Source organism: Montipora foliosa, chromosome 4, assembly GCF_036669935.1.
Source record: "Montipora foliosa isolate CH-2021 chromosome 4, ASM3666993v2, whole genome shotgun sequence".
Classification (NCBI taxonomy): Eukaryota; Metazoa; Cnidaria; class Anthozoa; order Scleractinia; family Acroporidae; genus Montipora; species Montipora foliosa.
Genome location: NC_090872.1, coordinates 12,494,865 through 12,515,689, shown reverse-complemented (window position 1 = coordinate 12,515,689; position 20,825 = coordinate 12,494,865). Strand labels below are relative to the sequence as shown.

Sequence of the window (20,825 nt, the reverse complement as noted above, 5' to 3'; positions counted from 1 at the left end):
CAAAAGTGATTTGATTTCTACTTGTTTCGTTGTGTTGTCTTCCACGATAGTTCACACAAACCAACTGGAGTTTCAAACTCTTTTAACATCAATTTAGGCATAATTATAAGCTATGAAAGTCTCCTCGTCTCCCGTTTTTCTCCAGTTTTTTGGCCTAGTTTTGGAATATTTTTCACCTTTTCATAAACTTGATCTATTACAATGTGGAAAGCTTATTAATATCTATTTAGAAAATTCTGAATAATGATTGGTCTCTTGGTACGGTATTTAGGGTACACATTTACTTGTTATGTGATTTAACATGCTTTTATGCATTAAGCTTTTTCTTGATCAAGCACTGAATTTCGGGAGGTCATTTCAGCCTTTGTAGGTAACAGATCATTTTTAGGTAATTTGACCTCTTTAGTACAGTATTAATCTTGCAATAATAGTAACCTTTTTTTCAACAAACACTCAAAGCTAGAGTTAATATTTTTATTATTGAGTAATGTCAGAAACAAGAGAAGCTAGAATCAAAGCTAGAATTAGTTTTTATTATTGAGTAATGTCAGAAACAAAAACAAATTAATGTAACTATGTTACATTAACTTGTCCTTGTTTCATTTTCAAAAGGCAACTCCAAGAAGCAAGAGCAAGGGTGGCTCATCTTTTCAAGCAGACCAATGAAAATCCTCAGGTGTGTATATTGAATGTGGATTCTTGATTGTTCAGAATTATAAGTACATGATTTGATAGCCCATTGTGGTTTTTCTTTTTTAAATTAAGATATGTTTGCAGTCTTTCTTTGGTAAATTGAAGTGATAACAGTAAGTTTTTCTTGATGATTGACACTTTGCCTCATTAAAAAACTGGAGAAAGAGTTATTTTTGTTTGCAGCCAACCTCATCTAGAGTAAACAATGAAGCTGTACGCATGCAAATCACAGAGGAGGAGTCTCAAGCTGAGTCACAGACAGATACTGATGCTGAAAGTGCTGGCAGCTCTAGTGTCAATGCTATGGCTTGGCAGGATGACCCTGAATTTCAAGCGAAAGTCAGGTAAGAAGGTGCAAGCCCAAAACACCTTGTGCATCATCACCATCATCATATCTTTATTTACATGATGTTAAATGCAATTTAACTGAGTTAACAATTAGGAGCGGCTGCAGTGAATTGTTGCCAGTGGTTTTTGTTATATTTGCGCATGTGTTGGGAGTCCTCATGCTTTGCGTTGTAGAGCTTATTCATCGGTGTGGCAGGAAGAAGGAGCATTCTGTGTGGAGCGATAAGCGTTTTTTTCCCTCCCTCCCCCTCCCTGTTGTGTTTGCATGTTGTATCTTTCGATAAAAACTACTCTGTGTGCTCAAAGATTTGAATGGGCCTATGATCTTCGACAAAATGTTTGGGACACAGAGGGTCACATTTTGACAAAATGCCATTTGAATATGAACAACTGAGTTCACCTGCACGATTCTCCTCCCCCCTTCCCCTCTTACATTGTTGGTACACAACCAAAGTGCTCCATTTCCCAATAAAGCAACATTGTAAGGGGAGGGAGGGAGGCGAGTTTATGAAGTTTTTGCTTTCTAAATTGTGAAAAGGGGGTTGCTGTCCCAAACATTTTGATGAAGATTGTAGATGTTGTTAACACTTTCTTCCCCAAGAGATTCCCAATAAAATCTTAAACCTAGTGGCTGTTTTAAAAGGGAAAGGGTTAATATTAAGGGGAATTCAAATTACATACACTTTTCTATCAAAGTGTGAACAACCTCATCAGTTCATGTGCGAGCTATTCTATCATTTTCAGAAGATCTAAAAGTTAAATTGACTTAGTGTTCTAGCTAATTTGTGGAGATATTGTACTCTGGAGTGGTAGTTGATATATTTTGTATTCTCTTTAGAAAACTGAATTCAGCGAAACAGAAATTAAAGCAACTCCAGGAACTTGTGAAAAAGATACAACAGGTTTGTTAAATTTGACGTTGAAAGAAAAACTTGCAACTTCAAGGGGACAGTTTGAGACATGTCTTTTACTGTATTGGTGCAAGATACAGTTGAACCTTGCATGTCTGTGATCAAGCACAATATGTCTTTATTTTTGCATGTAATCATTGGTTTTTCTTGTGCACTTTGGAATAAAGTAAACATGAATTTAAATCTATTGATTTTCGAAGACCAGTAAAATTGTATAAACCCATAGGGTGAGTGGGATTTGTACAGTAGTCTTACAAGTGCTCATTTTTTCCAAAATGCATTATAAAATCATTTGATTGCTCCTAAATAATATTCATGAAGAATTTTCTAGTTGGGGGATAATTATAAATTATGCAAAAGCAGCACAAGTGTATCATGCATAGGAGCAAGGGTGGCACAGTTGGTTAGTCCGCGGCTTTGGTGCAACAGGTCCCGAGTTCGATCCCCGGATCTCACATCCTTGTTTTGACTTCTTTCCTTTCAGTGTAGCCTAGCTTTAAATATCCTTAAAACGGAGCACTGATAGAAAGAGGGGGGTAAAATGAGCGCACTGTCGTCTTCCTGGGAGAATACTCTCTAGAGAGTAAAGGAACTTCCGACGTTAAATAACGTGTACCTTTACCTTTACCTTTACCTATCAGAATCTGGTGCCATCCAGGGCTTGCATTTGATAGGCTATCTGTGCGTGTCATCTACCAATTAAAATGCTTGGTTTGTTACTTCTTTTGCTCTGAATTACCCATTGCCTGTGTTGAATTACTCTCTTTTGAACTTCATTTTGCGGTGCTACTGTAATAAGAATGGAACCAGAAACCCATAAGGGTTGAAACGTGTAACAGCCCCTTGTGTGCTGGGAAACAATTAAGCTTCCAAATATGCAATTTGCCAAGTACCATATTTGGAACAACAAGAGCAAGGGGTTTCCAAATATGGTACTTAGCACTGAAACATTCAACCAATCAGTTCGCACTGAATATTCGGAAGCTGTGAACGCGCGTTACACATTTCAACCCTTATGGGTTTCTGATGGAACATATTTCCTTTTATTATATGGAGGAGAGTGTTTTACTGGGAACTAAACCACTCGTAGATTCCATACGCCACTTCATCCGGGACCCGAGTGGCGTATTTTCCGTATGTCACCGTTGTGAGTGTCGTATCGTTCAATGACGTCACGATTCCCGCCTTTTTTATAAAGCCCAGCTGTATTTGTAAAACTTGACTACTTTGAAACAGAATAACATCGGAAATATTCATTATTTAGTCTCCATATAATTAAAAGAACATTACACGGTGGCGAGAAGATATGAATTTTGTGTTCTCGTGGCAAGAACAATATCTCACGAGTGAGCGAAGCGAACGAGTGAGATATTGTTCTTGCCACTCGAACATAAAATTCATATCTTCTCGCCACCGTGTAATATCCTCTATTTATATGACTTATGAGGGGCCTTAAACAAGGATGAAGATGACGACGACAAGAACTCCACAAAACAATATATTTCTTTGCCGTTGTCATCTTGAAATTACTAAATTTGAGCTTGTGTGGAAGACGCGAGCAGCTGAAGATTCAATCTCTAGTTTCGCTCCAAACATGTGCACGGTCGATCGGCCAGCCGTTCATAACAAGTTTATTCTTGGAATGTTGATACACACTTTCCATGCTGAACGGCTTGGAATAGCCACGAAATCATTAGAGTAGCGGAAAATAGTATTTTTAGATGACGTTCTTGTAGCTGTCATCGACGTCCTTGCTCAAGCTCCCTACTGTTATAATTATAAGGGACAGTTTTCACCATTAACTTATACAAAACACTGTTCGCTGAAGTTAGACTACTGTTGAATGTATGCTTTTTTGTCACTTCACTGCTGATACATTATACAAAATAAATTCCTTGTATACAAAAATTTGGTTTTATCGACGGAGTTGATAATGTAAATTGGCCACCGTACAGAGATTCTAAAAGCTGACGTTTCGAGCGTTAGCCCTTCGTCAGAGCGAATCTCTCGAAGGGCTAACGCTCGAAACGTCAGCTTTTAGAATCTCTGTACGGTGGCCAATTTACATTCTCAACTCCATTGATAAAACCAAATTTTTGTATACAACTTAATTCCCCACCAACGCAGCATCACAGTTTCTTTAGAAACTACCCCTTCATAAATTCCTTGTAGTTAGGCTATCGATATTGCTTAACTTTGCTTTGATTAGTTCTTATTCTTGAGAATTGGGAAAATCCTGATGGTGCTCTTGCACCTTTGTCTATTTTGGTATTACGGCAGTTTCCAGATATATCACCAGCCCTGCCAGCAGAACTAGTGGAACTGAGCTTTGACGAGGAAGACTTTGATGAAGATGATGACAGCGATGAGGATGATGATGATGACAATGAAAGTGACAACAGGGAAGTCGTGGAAGAAAGAGAGGAAAGCAACAGGTCGGAGACCTCCGGTACTAATGAAGAGGATGATGTTCAAAATGAAGGAGAGGCTGTCATAACATCGGGAACTGAAGACGAGGAAGCTGTCGCAAATTCTGCTGCTCTCAACAGGAACAGAATGCTTGATCTGGAGGGTTGGTTTCTAGGTGAACTTATGTTGCTCTTATGAACAGTAAGAATATAGAGGTACCTGCAGAGACTACACTGTTTTTATGTAGGGCAGATGAAAACAAAAACTCTTGGAAATTGGCTGTAATAAATCAGTTAGTCAGAAAGTTAAACATTTTAACAGCGCTCGAAATTAAAAAAAATTCCTGGTTGCCCATTGGGAAACCCCCTGCAATTAAATGCACGCCGTTTTGAAATGCAATTGCGATTCGTTGGAGCTTCAGAGTATCCCATAGTTTGCCTGTGGTTTTTTTTTTTTCTGGAAATCTGGGTTTAAGTTTTAGCATTTTCAAAATAGAGTCTTCGTTCTCCATCGCCAGTTACATATGAATTTTCCTATCTGACAATTTCTGTAAAAGCCACAAATATTCAAAACACGGGAAAATGCTCAACTGAGGCAAATTAATTATTATTAACTTTACACTACTATCAGGCATTGACAACAGGAAACCATCGAGTGAGTTGGGTGCTGCTCTTTTTGACCAAGTTTGTCTGTTGTTTTTTCTTCGGGCAACAAACCTTTTCATTTTACCAAAAACTAGTCGCCCGGTAAAGTTTCTGGTGGTCTAGGACGACCGGACGACCGCTAATTTCAAGCACTGTTTCAAGGCTGCTGCCTCACAGTTCTGCTGCTCCTGCTGTTAAAAGTGGCAAAGATGAAACTAGACATTTTTCTTGTCAGCAATGTATCAATCCTTTTGTTCAGTGTGAGGTCAACTTATGTGCACTTTTTAGTTTGCAATGAGATGTATGGTCCATGATGTCCAATTTATGTTTGAATTTTTTCCCCTAATAAGGGAGTGACCAAGAAGCCGTTTACCAGAGATATCTACGTAAACAGACTGCCGAGCTGGATCAGCTGCAGCAAGAGAGACAAAGATTGCTTGAGGTACAACAGGAACTTAGAAGGCTGAGTCAACAATCAGAACCTCAGAAAACAGTAGCAACACAGGTATGACAAAAAACAAGGAATGACAAATGTACCAGTATTTATTAAAGTGTGCAGGTGTAAAAAAAAGAAAGAAAAGAAAAACATTAAAAAGACTGCTCATATAAGTGATGCTCTCTGTTCAATGCAATTTAAACCTCCAACACCTGTAAATACAGTCTTGAAGAATGGTTTATTTATTTTGGCACTTGTTAGTGATATTTCACCTGGAAAGTCTATAGACCACTTTCATAAATGGCGACCACATTTAAATTTGAAGTGGGCAGCTGAGTTGAGTCCAGTAGCGTACTGTATCAACAAGGGGCAGCTAGACCCCTTCGTCTAGGGGGGTGTGGGGGCATGGTCCCCCAGAAAATTTTGAAATCTGGAAGCTGCGAAATGCCGATTTACAGCGTTCTGGTTACCAAATTGTGTACAAAGATAAAGGAAGATTTCTTATCAACAGCGACACTGAGTGTGCAACAATGATAATTTCCAGCGAAGAGAGATTTGGAAAACCATTTCAAAAGGAAAATTAACGATTTAAACGTTATATGGCGTTTCGACAACTTCATGTCATCATTACTACCAATTTCAAGCTGCCGTGAACGGCAAACTTTTTTACGCGTTTTTTCAAGCGCGAATTGAAACATTTCGGTTTGTCTACACAAACCGCAATAATTTTGTTCGGTCAACATGAGAAATCAGTTCTGTCGAATGACAAGAATGTTTCATTTTAATCTGAACGAACAAAAAGGCTTAACCAATGAAATTAAACGAAACGTTTATTGTTTTAGTGGAAAACAAGTCTTGATGCAACGATTACCCAATAACAACCTGTTTTGCATAAAACGTCTTGATATGTTTGCGGACGTAACTAAACGTAATTGAATTAAGTAACAAAAATGCAACGGTTGGTCTAGGCAAAAATGCCGTTCACTGTAGCTCGAAGATGGCAGTATCAAATCTGATAATTACTTTGAAATTAAGATTTAAAAAACTAAATTCAAGTCCATCAAAAATGAATTTTACTTTAGGTTTGAAGGAATCCTTCAATTAATTCAATTTAGGGGGAAAAGTAGGCGACTTCTTTGAGCAAAGTACCCGACGCTTTTTGTCGGCCGTTGGTGCTTATTGAAATCCCTATTTTGTATTTATGTTAATTAGACCTACTGTCCTCATTTTGAAACAAATATTCTTTTGAAATTTGCTCATCACAGCGAGGCTAGAAAGGCTTATTAGCATTAAAACAAAGGGATGTTTTTATTTGGTCGCCATTATGAAAGAGGTCTATTGACTTTGGTACTAGTTCGTTGTGAAGCCGCTTTTGAGCACATCAGTGATGACATAATTATGTTTTGTCTCTTCTTGTTATAGACGATACAAGAACAGCCTCTTGCTTTCTCGCCCAGATCATCTTTTAGGAATGATACTTTCACAGTTGGTAGATCAGAAGACACAGTTGCTGCAGCTGCAGCTGCTGTCAACAGGGAAATATCAACCCAGACTCCTTTTTATGGGAGTGACCTCCAAGCAGCAAGATCCGTTGATTCCAGTGAGCCATCACGGAGTGCTCAGCATGGTGTGTAAATTTGTTTTCTTTGAAGAGTTCAAGGCCCACACTTTGAGTTGCAGCTACCCATGAATTTAGCTGGAAAAAACAAGGAGCTTTAATTTACAATACAGCCTGAGAAAACCAGTTCGTAAGACATTTTTTGTACATGTATCTCTAGGCTTTTAAATGAAGGGAAAAAACAAAGTTTAGTGGGTTGGTCTGCAGAAAAATACAACTTCTCCACATAGTGTACAATACTTTTCCTTGTTTGTCTATAGTTAACATAAAAAATTCGCTTGACAAGCCCCCCCAGGGTAAAAAAGGGGCCGTCGCAGATGTTTCTTGCAGCCCAGGCCATTGGTCACTCATTTGGTGTTTATAAATATTGTTATTATTTTCTACTCATCAGAGTGGTTTTCAAATGAGTGTCGTAAAACCAAAACCAAAGTAATTACTTTGGCCAATCAAAAAAGACGGAGACAATCCAGTAAACCAATCAAAACTCGTAATTACACGTACCCGACACAAAGCGCGGGAAAATGTGCAGGCGTGAACCACGATTGGTTTTGGTTTCACTTCTGATTGGTTGAAAAAATGGCGCGAGAACTTAGAACCAAGCACTGAGTGAAGTAATGCAAAACCAAAGCAATTCTGTAATTACTTTCGACACTCAATAGGCCATTTCCGAGTTCATGTCTGCCTCGTCTTCAAAGCGAGTCTAAGTGCGAAGTTTTTGTGATGGTAATTAGTTCTACTTTACTTTTGAAAGCAAACTAATTACCGTAAGAAAAACTTCGCACGTAGACTCGCTTTAAAGAGGAAGCAGACATGAACTCGGAAATGGCCTATTGAAAACCGCTCTAAGCACAACAGCAAAGGTTTTGGGAATGTTGTAGAATCTTGTTGTTTTCTTGGTAGCTCGACCAAGTGCATTGGTATGGTCAGAACTTAGACGTCAACGAGAACTTCATGAGGAAAAGCTAAAGAGGAGAAAGCAAAAGTTCTTAGAGAAACGGAAGAAAGCTGGGCTGGATGATCTGTCGGAGGGAGGGACCTACTCAATCAGGAGTGGTAGGAGTGGCGATATTGATGAAGGGTTTGGCGTGAGCATGATGAGTGCCGACATCACAACGGCAACCTGGGGAGGCTCCACACAGCCTAGCAGTACACAGAATGATTCAGCTGTATCAGCAGATGAGTCTGATGAAGAGAATCGTGGGTCACAGGTAAAGAGCTTCATCAGGGCTGTCGATCAGGGCAATAGTCACGCTTTCGTTATCAATGCATCTTTCTTAGGAGCATTCGTGTTTTTCATTCTCTTGCTTCAAATATTTCTTTGTAGATCCCAGTTGAAGTGGAAGATGATTACCCAGATGGAATAGTACAAGCAGAAGAGGAGGAAGAAGAGCGTCTGGAACCGGAAGCCTTCACAGGAGGAGCTGAAGCAGTGTTCAGGAGCCGGGAACGTGTGCCTCGCATTTCTGCCTTCAGAGGGAGCGTTGATAGGGCGTTGCATCCTGGAAAGAAACGCAAGATTGATGGCACCACTTTACAAGGTATTAACAGTCTTGAAAGGTGCATGACCATGCTTTTAGTCAAATTTTCTCATGGAGTTAAATGTAGTTTAACGGAGCCTGTTATATACCTAGACTTTCACTCAACAAAACGAGCACTGTGATTGGTTGATTCTTGGTCACGTGCCCCTGATCAAATTCAATTGTATCCCGACCGGGATACAATTCAGCAGTTGTTGTCCTCGTTTCTTTGTTTTGTTGCGATTGTTGAAAGGAAAGTATATATAACAAAGCACTTAATGTCTGGTCCCTCGGGAAACTATTGTAGTTAGTTTTCTTGTCCCTAGAGTCCTGATGGTTTCCTCGACATCGTTTAAGAGCAGATTTGGCTCGTTTAAGCGTTCCATCAATATTGCGCAAGTTGAGCAATTTTTTTTTTCTTATTCGAATTGGGCCAAGCCACCATGTGAGTGCGCAAATTTTGTCTGAAACAATCAGAATAGATGCTAGAATTGTAGAAGTGTACAAGACAATTTGAGCAAGGCCACAGCAAAGTACAAAATTAAAAAAAAGGGAAAAAATGCCATTAGGGTACGTAATATGTCCACTTTTATGTCTTAAACGAGGCATTTCAACGATTTGTTTTTGTATTTTAGCCGGTGGAGGCAGAAAAAGGGACAGAGAAAGAGAACTTACTTTTGAGGACTGGCCCAGAACTTTCTACTTTGACAGGAATTCTCGAGGAAGGATCAGACAAGAGGTAGTTCTTGTCACGCTAAGCGTACTGTTGAAGAAGTTACTTTTTGGAAGATGTTTTGGTTTCCTGAAACAGTGATTTATGATCAATTTATTAAATTGGCTTTTCCCAAATGGTGATTTGCTTTTGCCTGTTTTAATGTTTGGCAGCACTGAAATACTTACCCTCAGGAAAGGCAATCTATCAACAAGCCCAGGCTTGGTTTAAGAAAAACTTGAGTTAACCTTGAGGATCATCGTAGTCATGAACGTTACTTAATTTGGCATTAACGAAAGGAAAGTCTGAATTTTTCAGGCTTCCCTTTTGTTACTGATAAAGTAGTGTTTATTACTGTGATTATCTCAAAGCTTAATTTGTTTCATTCCCGCAGTTCAAATGTATGTCTTGGATACATTGTTCCTTCAGAAAAAACATAGGGTACTTTCCATTTGTCAGAGCTGACCGGCCAGACCGGGCATTTGGAAGGACCAACTTTGTAACGCCTTCAACTTGACACACTTCGAGGATAATATAGACACTCCTCTGGAAGAATGCAAGGGATTCTCATGCAAGTGATCCTTCAAGTTGTTTCATTTTCTTTCCAAACTGACGAGTCTGGCCGACCAGTTCTGACAAAAGGAAAGCACCCTTAGTTTTATCACTCAGGCTCGTGTAATAATTTCTTGCAGAACTTTACTCCTGCTGAGCAGCTTATTAAGGAACGAGAGCAGGAACAGTTCAGTTTGGAACGCCAGGCGTGGGAGAGGCACTGTGAGCGGCTGCATCAGGAAGTCTCAAGCCTAACTACCCTCTGCAATGGACTTTTGAGGGATCAACAGTCGTTAGTCTCCACCGTAATTGGCAGAACTGTCCCCAGTGGTGCCTCTTCGAGTCCTGGTAGCTTTCCCAACATTCCAGGCCTTGGTAAGATTCACTTACGATGTTGCTACAATCTTGGACAAAACTGGTTGGGAAAATTTCACACACCGCTATGAAATGGTCATTCCCTAATTTGTTTGCGTGATAAAAGATTAACTTCTCTTTACTTTAGAAACGGTCAAAGGCTTTCACAGTATTTTTCAACGCATTAGCAAGATTTGTATGGGAGAGAGAGGGGGGACCAGTAGACGTTGTTTGTGAATGTTTGTCCAATGATGTTCACGCCGGAATGTTTCCCAAAGGTTTTGTCCAAGATTTTGGGTCTGTACTCGTGAAGTTTTTTTTCAAGATCTCGTTTGGGTTTTTACGGTTATGTCCGACTTACGACCCTTGCAACTCTGATAGGAAAGTTACGACAGACATCCCAGCAAAGAATGACAAGTAGCAAAAACTTCTAGATCGTATAGTCGAACAGAAACTGATAATTGCTGTCCTTGATTCAAGATTTGAAAGATCTGGTGCTGTTTTTGCAGCAGGTTACGTTTTTCTGCAATGAAGTTTGCCGTGTAGCCATTGCGGCTCAAACTTTGTGACCCTAAGCAACAACTTTACGCTGAAAAATATTCTTGGTGTCCAGATTAAGAAAATTTAGTCGTCTTTCCTTATTTTACTAAGGAAAATCGTGTTTTGGTGAAATGACTGTTTTTTCGTTAAACTTGGCGTCTCGTTTCTCGACCTTCTCCCAAGCCATTTCAAGCCGCGTACGTGTAGCAAACCAATTGCCTGCAATGAGGTTGTAACGAAATTAACAGGCAAACAACGCGCACACGCCTATTGAGAATCAAGCAACTTTGCCTTCTTCTCAGTGGAGCAAAACTAGACAACGGGTATTAATGGACCGGAAATTGTTGGCTCAAATCGACAAGAAATCGTTTTTTGTTGAGAAAGGAAAACTTAAGTACACGGAGAAGAATCCTCGGAGCAAGAAGCGTTGCCTCTCGGATTTGTTGTGGTCATTCTACTCCCCTATCATCCCTCCTCCCAAAGGACAAGCATGTAGAAAAAAATCCCAGTAAGTAGAACAGAAATTAAAAAATAAATACCATGATTTCGTATTTTGTTGACTATCTGATATTCGTAATAGGTGGAAATCCGTTTGAGCAGTATCAGCAGCGGGAGCAGGAAGCCTACCAAGGACTCCAAACTTTCTTTGATCAACAACGCTACATGCAACAACAGTACCAGATACTGCGGAGCCTCAACCAGTGTTACGCACAGCTTCAGCAACAACATCAAGATATGGCTGTCCTCCAACAACAGTTTCAACAGCTCTTCTCCTACAACCCTTCTCCTGCAGTAAACCAAAACAGTGCCTCGCCCAACAGGCCTCAAACTGCTTCTCCCAATATCACTAGCCACGCATCACCAATGTTCATGAACCTGCCATCCAGTAGTTCTGTACCACCTCCTTTTTCGGCACCACTGGTGAGTCAGGCTCCGTTCACATTCCCTCATCAACCACCTTCTTCGGCACCAATGTTCCGAACTGGGTGGCAGCCATCAAATGAAGCCGTGAGAGCCAGTGAACCAACTGAGAACAGGGAGGCATCCGAGAGCAGAACAACACAGGATCCTTGTGGTGTTAATCCAGACACAGGGATACCAAGTCCAAGAGCCGGTGCTCGTGGTGGACACCCTGTTGAGCCTGCCCCTGCTCCTACAGCCATGGCCAATTCAGTAAAGGTTGTTCGAGAAGTTGGACCAAGCACATCAGGGCTGGGACTTTCCCCCGGTAATATCAGGCCTGGACGTAAATATGACCCCAGCTCGTACGAAGGTGGGTGCATAAATCACTGTTTACATAAGTCATTATTATTATCATCTGAGCATTTTGTATGAGTTTCCATCCTCGCACATTTTAATTTCGTTGATTAAGAAAATGATGCTATGATATTTCTGCGATTAATTAGAGTTTTGGCGGTTAATAATGAAATCCCTTGGGGTGGTCTACAGTAATCGGGGTACAGTAACACTCTAATTGAAACGTTCTTGGAATTGTTCTGGCAAGGCGATCAAATTCAAAGACACTAAATGTGTTATGATACAAACATGGATTGTGTCTACAGTTTTTCATGTCATGATGGTGTAGGATTAGCATCAACTCGTTCTACAACTGCATGAAAGACGCCTTTGGAAAAATCTCTGTTCAAAAATGGCTGGCCTGGGTATAAGCTCCCGCTAACCTTCATGAGGATAGGCATTTGTCCATAAATGGAGCCAATTGCTTATGGAATGTGAAAAATAAGACAAGTCAAAGGCGACCTCTTTCATAGAGCTGCCCCCGCTATCTTAAATAGAGTAGAGTTTTATCCTTGCAAACTCTTCCTTCGGTGTTGCAGAAGTCGCGGCAACGGGTGCACCTGCCTCCAAAAACGAGAGCAGTGAAGAAGTCATTGGTCGAGCGTTCAACACTCCTCTAAGAGCCTCAGCGGTAGCCAACCTTGCACAGAAGGACAAGTCGGCACAGAAGAGTGCAGGGAGACGTTTGGCCCATAAACTTGCTGCCGAATCAGTTGAGACATCCTCAAGAGCTTCAAGCATACCAGGAGAGGCGCAGGATGTTGCTAGAGGGTGAGTCTCACGTGACTGACAGTATACAGCCAAAACTGGATGAGAGAGAATATGCCGCATTGAATTTGCACAAGCCTCGTGCATTCCTAATTTGAATGTTCATCCTCTGTACTCGAACATTTGCCCGGATCGTTCTCTTACCAACTTACAGACTCTTTTAGCTATGTACGTTTTGTTTCCCATTCTTGACCACGTGAGAGGGCTTCCTTGTGTTTTTCTACTAAGTTTTGCGTACATATGCACGCGCGTAAGACGACATTTGAAAGGAACTGCTCCCAAGAGTAACGTCACGTGGTCTGAAATGGGACAACAAAACCTACAAGCTAAAAGGGTCCATTGTTGGTTTGCACTCACGTGATCAACGGCCATGTTTTTCAGCGAAAACAAGAGTAAACGTTTGCATGATAATAGAGTTCAATTCCCTGAGGACTGGGTCGGGACACTAACTTGGCGGCCGTGACGTCATGTGAAAACCGAGAATTCCGTGAACTATTCTTTTGCAAATCCCTATTACGCATGTTCTCATAAGCCAAAATCGGAATTACAATTTAAATTATACTGAAAAGAGAGTAGGTGGTTTGCAACCAATCTCTTAAGACACAGATAACAATGCTGCAATGTACAATTGCTGGTGGACGAACAAAAGGAGCCAATGAGAGATGTTTTGTTTTCTTCCCGACCAACATGGCGGCGATGACGTCACGTGGAAAACCACCTAAAGTTCCCAAAAGAACACACTGTCTTCCCTAAGGATTCCCCATCGATGAGTAAATACGTCTGTAATCTGTAAGTGTCACTCTTCGGAGGAAAAGTGTAGAATTTCAATCATCCCTTGAATTTCCGGGGGAAACCATGAAAGTGTGGTTGAAGAGTTGAAATCGAACCCTTTACTCAGTTCAATCAAAAAGCGCATGATAGAAGATAAATTGGAGTGTATTTTTGTAAGGACACTGGAATCATACTTTTAAATTGTGAAGAGGATACTCAAATGCCTATTCTCGTTGCTAGGCTAACATACGTTTTTTCGTCCCTGCATACCAGGGGAAAGGAAAGGAACTTTATCTAAGTGTCCAGTCGTTCTAGCGCTGGAGCACTAATTGGTGGCACTGTAAAGTGAACTAGAAACAAATAGACGCAATCAAATCGGATGTTCGGTTTTAGAGGAGAGGGGAAAATTTATCAGAGGCGACTTATGGAGGGGACGGGACTTATCAAAGGCCTTTCGTTGTTGCCAACATCGCGTTTGAAGTCCCGCTATAGCATTGGTTTGATGGTGGCAATCTGGTCTTATATCTTATAAGGATTCCCAGTGGCACATTATGCCAAAAGAAACTTAAATTGTGAAGGAAACTGGTCTAGTCGACATAGAATGATGTCGGAGTTCTCCCACAGAGTCAAATTTTCCTTTTCCATATTCGTTTCCTTCAACCTTTTCACTCTCAATTGTGACACTGTTGATTCTGCCAGAGTATTTGAATGGGGAACCGCTTTGGAGAAAACGGTTCAACCTTTTTTCATCCAGAGTAGTTGCTACTATCCAAGTTTTAGCTGCGAATTGCATATAAGTCTGACGTTTATTCCTTTTGTTATTGCTATGACTAATTATTTTTCTATTCATTGTTTACTGCAGGTCATGGCAAGACGCTGATAGGTATGTTTCTCGTCAAGCCAACAACGTGATATTCTATTTCAATACCGTGATTATTTTAAAGAAATTCTAATAACCTTCGATGTGATTGAATTAGAGATTTTCTCCTTTAGGCCTATATACTGGTCTTCTAAACTGGCATTACTCTTGTTTAAACTGAAATACTCTATTGCGTCATTGCCTAAGTGAACGAATTTGTTGTTACTTTCTGGTAAATGTCGTATCTTCTTTTTTTCATTGATTTTCAGGGCATCGGAGGCAGGAAGCGAATTTTCCCTTTTTGAGGCACTTAGAGATTCAATTTATTCTGAAGTTGCTACACTTATTTCTTTAAACGAGTCTCGGCCGCATTTTCTGGTGAGGGAAAATTGAGTTCGAACCTTTGAGGTTAAAGCCTCGTCCACACGAGCAATTTTTGTGTGGCAAATACATTTGATCGTGTGGATAGCAAAACAAATAATTGTTAACAATTCACAGTTATGTGGGTCAGCAGTCCCTTTGAACAGCAGAGATAAAGCAGAAACAAGGCGAGGTTGCCTGGTCGTTCTAAAATGGCGCTCACTAATAAGAGGCAGGAATTTGTCACATTTTATGTGTCGAGTCATCTACACGAGCATTTTTTCGTATTTGACAACTTTTATTTGCCACATAAAATTGTTACATAAAAATTGCTCGTGTAGACGGGGCTTTAGTTTGAGAGACCTGTGTTGAGAAGCCCTTAGTCTCTAGTCTAACAACGCTCGAGTATTAAGAGCGATCTCCCCGCCAAGTCACATTTATGCAAACTATTATTAGCATTGAAATCTGGATCAGTCGATGGAGTTGCTGAAGGGCGCATTGGCATGCAGTCACTCAAGTTTGTTTACCCTGGCTCCTAGTTCCAGCCTCTATTGATTGTATGGATATTGTTAACATCAAGCGTTAGTGAGGTACAAATCTTCATGCACTGAACTGTCGACCATAAACATCAACTTGGCTATGACGCTTGATAGCACATGTAGTACATGATTATCGGTGCATTGATTATGATTATCGGTGTATTGATTTTTTTGGGGAAGCAGATTCTCGACCTAACTAGGGCAAGATCTTCAGCTGTGGTAATCTATCATAGCGGAGCACCATGGGTAAGATTTTTTTGGGAAATCTCTCCATGCGAGAAATTTTGTTTATGACGTCAGCGTACGCCCGACCGTGGAGACTGTCGGGGTGGAGGTGGGGAGGGAGTACTGTGTCTGGGGACGGGAGTGTTCGGGTCATTTTCCTTGGCGGGAAATCGCGTGGCAGCGTTGCATTTGACAACCCGCTTTTTCTGGCGGGAAATCATTTTAAACTTTAAGTTTACATCCACCCTTTGGCTGGAGCCTCAATCGCCGGCGGGTTGGTTGGCTTAGTTGCTTGATCATTGGACTACTTTGCAGGAAGACACTGAAACACTCAGGATCTTTAAAAGACCGCTGCCTCATTTTCACGATTGCAACTTCTCGTCTTTCCAGATAAGGACTATAAATCGTAAACGTCGTCTCTCAACTGTCGCTGAAAAAAAATCATGTGGAACGTTTTTTGACTCGTAGATTATTCACAAAGAGTAAGGCTCATACTAGTAAGCGCCCAGTGTTGTGGTCTTTAAAGGAAGCAATATCAGAGGGAGTCTTGTGGTGAAACGTCTTTTAACTTATTTATTTATTTGTTTATTTATTTTTTCTTTTTAGCTCGAACTGTTCAGGGAACTCCAACTGTTGACGTCAGACTATTTGCGGCAGCGTGCCCTATACGCTTTGCAAGACTTGGTGACAAGATTTTTAACCGAAGACTCCATTGGTACAGAAGGAGCAGCATTACAGCAAGCAGTAAGACTACTATTGTACACAGCAACACATTCTTCTCCGAAACAGAAATTTTACAATAGGCCGTTTCCGAGTTCATGTCTGCCTCCTCTTCAAAACGAGTCTAAGTGTGAAGTTTTTGTGATGGTAATTAGTTCTACTTTACATATGAATGAAAACTATTTTTTTTATAAGAAAAAGAGTCGCTTTAAAGAGGAGGCGGACATGAACTCGAAAATGGCCTATTTGCAGGGCGTAGCGGGTTTTAGAAGACTTGTATCCAAGGGGGCTTTTAACTCATCGAAATACATTTTACATTTCTTGGTTTTCAAGTCAGCTTTAAAACGTCAAAGAAATCAAATCTAACGTTAAAGTCTGAGTTAAACAAAATATGCTGAAGTTGCAGTCAGGAATTTGCATAATGACTATAAGAAATGTTGGACACTGACTTATTTGAATGTCAAACGACGTTCTCAAAAAAACTTTACCAAGTTTTTTGAGAACGTCGTTTGACGTTCAAATAAGTCAGTGTCAACATTTCTTATAGTCATGAAGTCTGAATTAGCTCAGAGTTTTGTGAGGTCCGTTGCAACACTGAGAACAATTAGAGGAATACTGTTCTATAACTGGAGGAGGGGGAAGGACTTGCATGCGATAGTTCAATATATATTTTAAGCTTTTAAGATGTGTACTTTGTTGCGTTCACTGCGGTTTAAAAGGTCACAGGTGTTATTGTAGAACGTGGTTCGGTTTGAAATCATTCTCCCAGTTTTAATGGACGAAAGATGTTTTTCGTCTACTGAGCCAAAATAATGCGACGAATCAAACACGGATGAATTATCTCGAGTGATTGAATATAAAAATGCCTATTTTTATCGTAAAAGTATGGTTTGGTTAAATTCTTGATTTTGTCGTAGCGGTTCCAGGAGTGGCTTGGATCAAACTCAGAACTGACTCCTAGTGAAACTGTCGAGACGTTTGAGGACGACGAATCAGAGGTAAGACAAAGATGTTGTTTCTTCGGCAAGCTAGCAGGAAATATCAAGCCACGGCGAAAACAACGCTGAGTTGTTAGTTTCAAGCACGTGTGGAGGAAGCCGGAACTCTACTGGGGCTCGCTGGGCGTCTTATTGGATGCGAAAGTGATACGAAATTCTTCACTAATTTTCACATCTTGCCCTGCTGGTATTGTACAAGAGCTCTTTTTGACACCATTACACATCACAATTATTCAAGATGGCGGCGCCCGCGAAATTTGAACTTTGAACTTTACTTGTCTTTTTCGTTCTTTTTCATACAAGTACTTTTTAAAATTTTCTTTTACATAGGATGGATTGCGAACATTATTTTCTCCGGTTAAAAGTTATTCTTAAGTAGGGGTCGCGTTGGAAATTGACGTTAAATCTCGTTGCTTTGTGGGGAGCCTTTTTCCAAGATCAAACAGGCAGTGACTACAAATAAAAATGTTATTATTTTGTTCCGATAGACGAGAGAGGGTGAAGTTCCAGCACCGGAAACCGTAACAGAAGGAATCTATGACTATGTGGAAAATGTCGAATCGGGAAGCACCCTCTCAACTCCTACATCAAGCCACGCGGGAGACGCACCATTTGCTTCGGAAGGATTGGGTGATACTGTTATCCACCTCGACAAGGTAGGCGAAGTAGCACGGACAGAGGAGTTAATAGGGAGCTTAATTAAGCACGTGCGTTTTTGAGACGCGGATGGCAACCGGAAGTGAGCTGTTTTCCCTTTTGATTTGTCTTCACACAACTACATTTACATTGCCAAGTATCTTTCTTCATCAGAGATGATTAGTATAAAAATCTGGGAAACAACACTCAGTCTGTCCTGGCACGCGAAATATTCTCTTCCGGTTGCCGTCCGCGTCCCAAAAACGCGCATGCTTAAGCTCCCTATTTACGTGAAGATAAGACAGTTTTCAAGCAAGGAACTGTATTGTGCATTTATTACGCATTGTGTCATCACTAGGGAGTTAAAGAAACAAGGACAGCTACGGCAACGGCAACGCCACAAAACAATGATATCATTGGTTAAAAAAGGAAAAGTAATCTTGCTACACCTAAGGCACGCATTTCAGCATATAGTTTTGTGGTACTCTGCGTAATAACGACATGTAATCACCAAGTTTGAGGTTTTTGGCAACGACATGAGCATACAAACGTGAACGTTTCAATGTCTGCTTTTACCCTGAAACCGCTCGTACCCAACTTATTTGTAGGATACTTCAACCACATTATACGACATGAACGAGGTGGAATAATGGTGAAAGACTTCAGCCGTGTTCACGTTGGGTCTCGATTATGATCGAATGATAATCGAATTAAATATGAAATGGGTTCACGTCAACTAATTGCAGTCCTTGATTATAACTGGATTGTAATTACATCAAACCACCTCAAGGGGGTTGTTTGAAGTAATTACAGTGCGTAATTGAACAGAATGGCGAACACGTGGTGGTATGAGCAGACGCGAACTTCTGATTGCTTTATGGAGCGAAGATTTGGATTTGTCGTCCTCTATCCTTGGTTCTCTTCTCGCCTCAAGCATGGTGGTGATAATCGTGGCAGCCACGCGATGCGGCGCCATTTTGTCTTACACTGCGAGGTTACCCTGTCTGTTGTATTTGCTTTTTCGCAGATGTGAACAGAACGTTAATTGAATAAAATTAAATGGAGTATGTTAGTCTAAATTATGTACGTCAGTTTATCATCGACGTTGAGTGTGAACACGGCTTTACATTAGAGCAAGGGTATATTTTAAGGTGACGTTGTAGTTGACGTCACCTTCATATATCTTAAAGATGAAATGAAAAGGCCCTTCAGTGTTGTTTGTACCTGGCTTCGTTTACAGGCGCTGAGTCGAATGCGCGAATATGAGAGGCTGAAAACTGAGGGAAAACTCAGTGAAGTTGTTAGCAGTGCATCCATCCGTAAAGAGAAACTGGTTAAAGATGACGTTACCACAAGCTCAGCCGGCGACGTTGGAAGTGAATCTTCCGTATCGGACGTGCAGGTTTGTGAGTAATGAGCTTTTTTGCCCCGACATTAATCTCAGATTTTGACAAGGATATCTGTGGCACAGTCTCCACGGTTGTAACGCAATATCCGTTTAATAACGTGACTTATCCAGGGTACTTAGCATGACTACATGTGGTCATATTTTAACAGCAGGTGTAATCTGCGTTTTCGCCTCTCGTTTGCATGTTTCTCGCTACGATTGTACAAGTATTTCCCTTACCTAACGTATGGTTTGGAATGTAACACGTCGACTGAAATCAAAGGTGTCAATTTGGAGAATATTTTCGGTTTTAACAGAATTTTTCTTGAACCACAGGGCGACTTACATACCCAATTCCCACAGTCTCAATTTTAAAGGAAAACTAAAATCTCTATTTGAAAATGGGGGATGACGATGTGGTAAAACCATAATCCTAACACAGCTATTGTGGTTGTAGACTACGTTATTGGTCTGATTGTAAACCAACGGTTACACCTTCCGCTGTTCAAAGCAGTAAGGATTGAAGCATTAGCAGTAAGCGGCGATTAGAAACCTTATTGAATCAACTTTACTTACTACCAGCACTTATGTTTGCGTATTCCACAGTATCCTAGGATCGATACTCAAGCCTTGGACCACTTAATCAAATCCATCATGTCGGTGAGTACTGTATCCTGTGTTCATTTGGCCAATTACGAAAGGTTCCTGGGTAGTATTCGTGGCTGTGGTGCTGTAATCGTTTAGTGCAGTAGGAGGGATGGGCACCAGAGATAGAGAGACCTTTATCTTGATTGGAAAATTGTATTGATTGAGTAGTTGTCAGGAAGGAAGGGGGGGGGGGGGGGGGGGTCGAGAGGCTGATTGCAAACTGCATTGGACTAAATCTGACTCTGCAGTGCTACACCAAGCTCGATCGGGATGGTGTTAAAATGCATCTGTATTCTCGTTTGCTTCCTTCCTCTGTTCATTGTTGAAATAATTGGTTTTTCAGGAAGTGATCCCCTATTTGAATGAACACATGGAAGATAACTGTACCACGGAGTTGCTTAGTTACATAAGAAACCTCGTGTTATCAAGAATCCAAGTCGATGAAGAACAGGTGCATAACTGTGATCTCTGCATGATATATATCTGAGGGGCTATTGTAGTATTACCCCTATTAGGGTCAATGAAACAAAGAATATGAATGGATATTACAGATTTGCAAGCAAGTTGTCTTTTTACGGCATAATTAAGCTAGTGATCAGAGGAAGTACTTAAAGGTGGTACTTGATACATTACTAGTACGTCATCCAAACTAACCAAACGCCTGTTTTCTTGTTGTCTAAATCACTTTGATTCTTTTGTTTCTTAAGGAGTTTGGCAGGTTCTTTCATAAGCAGCTCGCTTCCATTCTCCAGGATTCGCTTTCCAGATTCAAAGATAGAAAGTAAGTCTGGACTCCTTTTTGGAATGTTCTGGCTCACGTAGGAGCTAAAGTTGAGAACTATTGTCGTCAGGTCACTCTTTTTGTTTAAAGAGAATGATCTTGT

General features: G+C 40.7%; 1 protein-coding gene across 3 annotated transcripts in view; it reads left to right on the top strand.

Moving 5' to 3' along the window:
* LOC137999877 (pericentriolar material 1 protein-like) overlaps positions 1–20,825 on the top strand; it is a 45,427-nt gene that overhangs the window by 13,007 nt on the left and 11,595 nt on the right. For all 3 annotated transcript variants that reach the window (XM_068845835.1, XM_068845833.1, XM_068845834.1), the window contains exons 19-39: positions 613–676; positions 877–1,037; positions 1,880–1,943; positions 4,233–4,536; positions 5,356–5,510; positions 6,864–7,068; positions 7,960–8,267; positions 8,384–8,597; positions 9,212–9,315; positions 9,981–10,215; positions 11,315–12,007; positions 12,570–12,801; positions 14,432–14,452; positions 14,698–14,806; positions 16,159–16,296; positions 17,190–17,270; positions 17,759–17,926; positions 19,147–19,308; positions 19,900–19,953; positions 20,285–20,392; positions 20,649–20,722. In XM_068845835.1, coding sequence (XP_068701936.1) covers positions 613–676; positions 877–1,037; positions 1,880–1,943; positions 4,233–4,536; positions 5,356–5,510; positions 6,864–7,068; positions 7,960–8,267; positions 8,384–8,597; positions 9,212–9,315; positions 9,981–10,215; positions 11,315–12,007; positions 12,570–12,801; positions 14,432–14,452; positions 14,698–14,806; positions 16,159–16,296; positions 17,190–17,270; positions 17,759–17,926; positions 19,147–19,308; positions 19,900–19,953; positions 20,285–20,392; positions 20,649–20,722 — 3,654 coding nt within the window. The remainder of the gene's footprint in view (positions 1–612; positions 677–876; positions 1,038–1,879; positions 1,944–4,232; positions 4,537–5,355; positions 5,511–6,863; positions 7,069–7,959; positions 8,268–8,383; positions 8,598–9,211; positions 9,316–9,980; positions 10,216–11,314; positions 12,008–12,569; positions 12,802–14,431; positions 14,453–14,697; positions 14,807–16,158; positions 16,297–17,189; positions 17,271–17,758; positions 17,927–19,146; positions 19,309–19,899; positions 19,954–20,284; positions 20,393–20,648; positions 20,723–20,825) is intronic.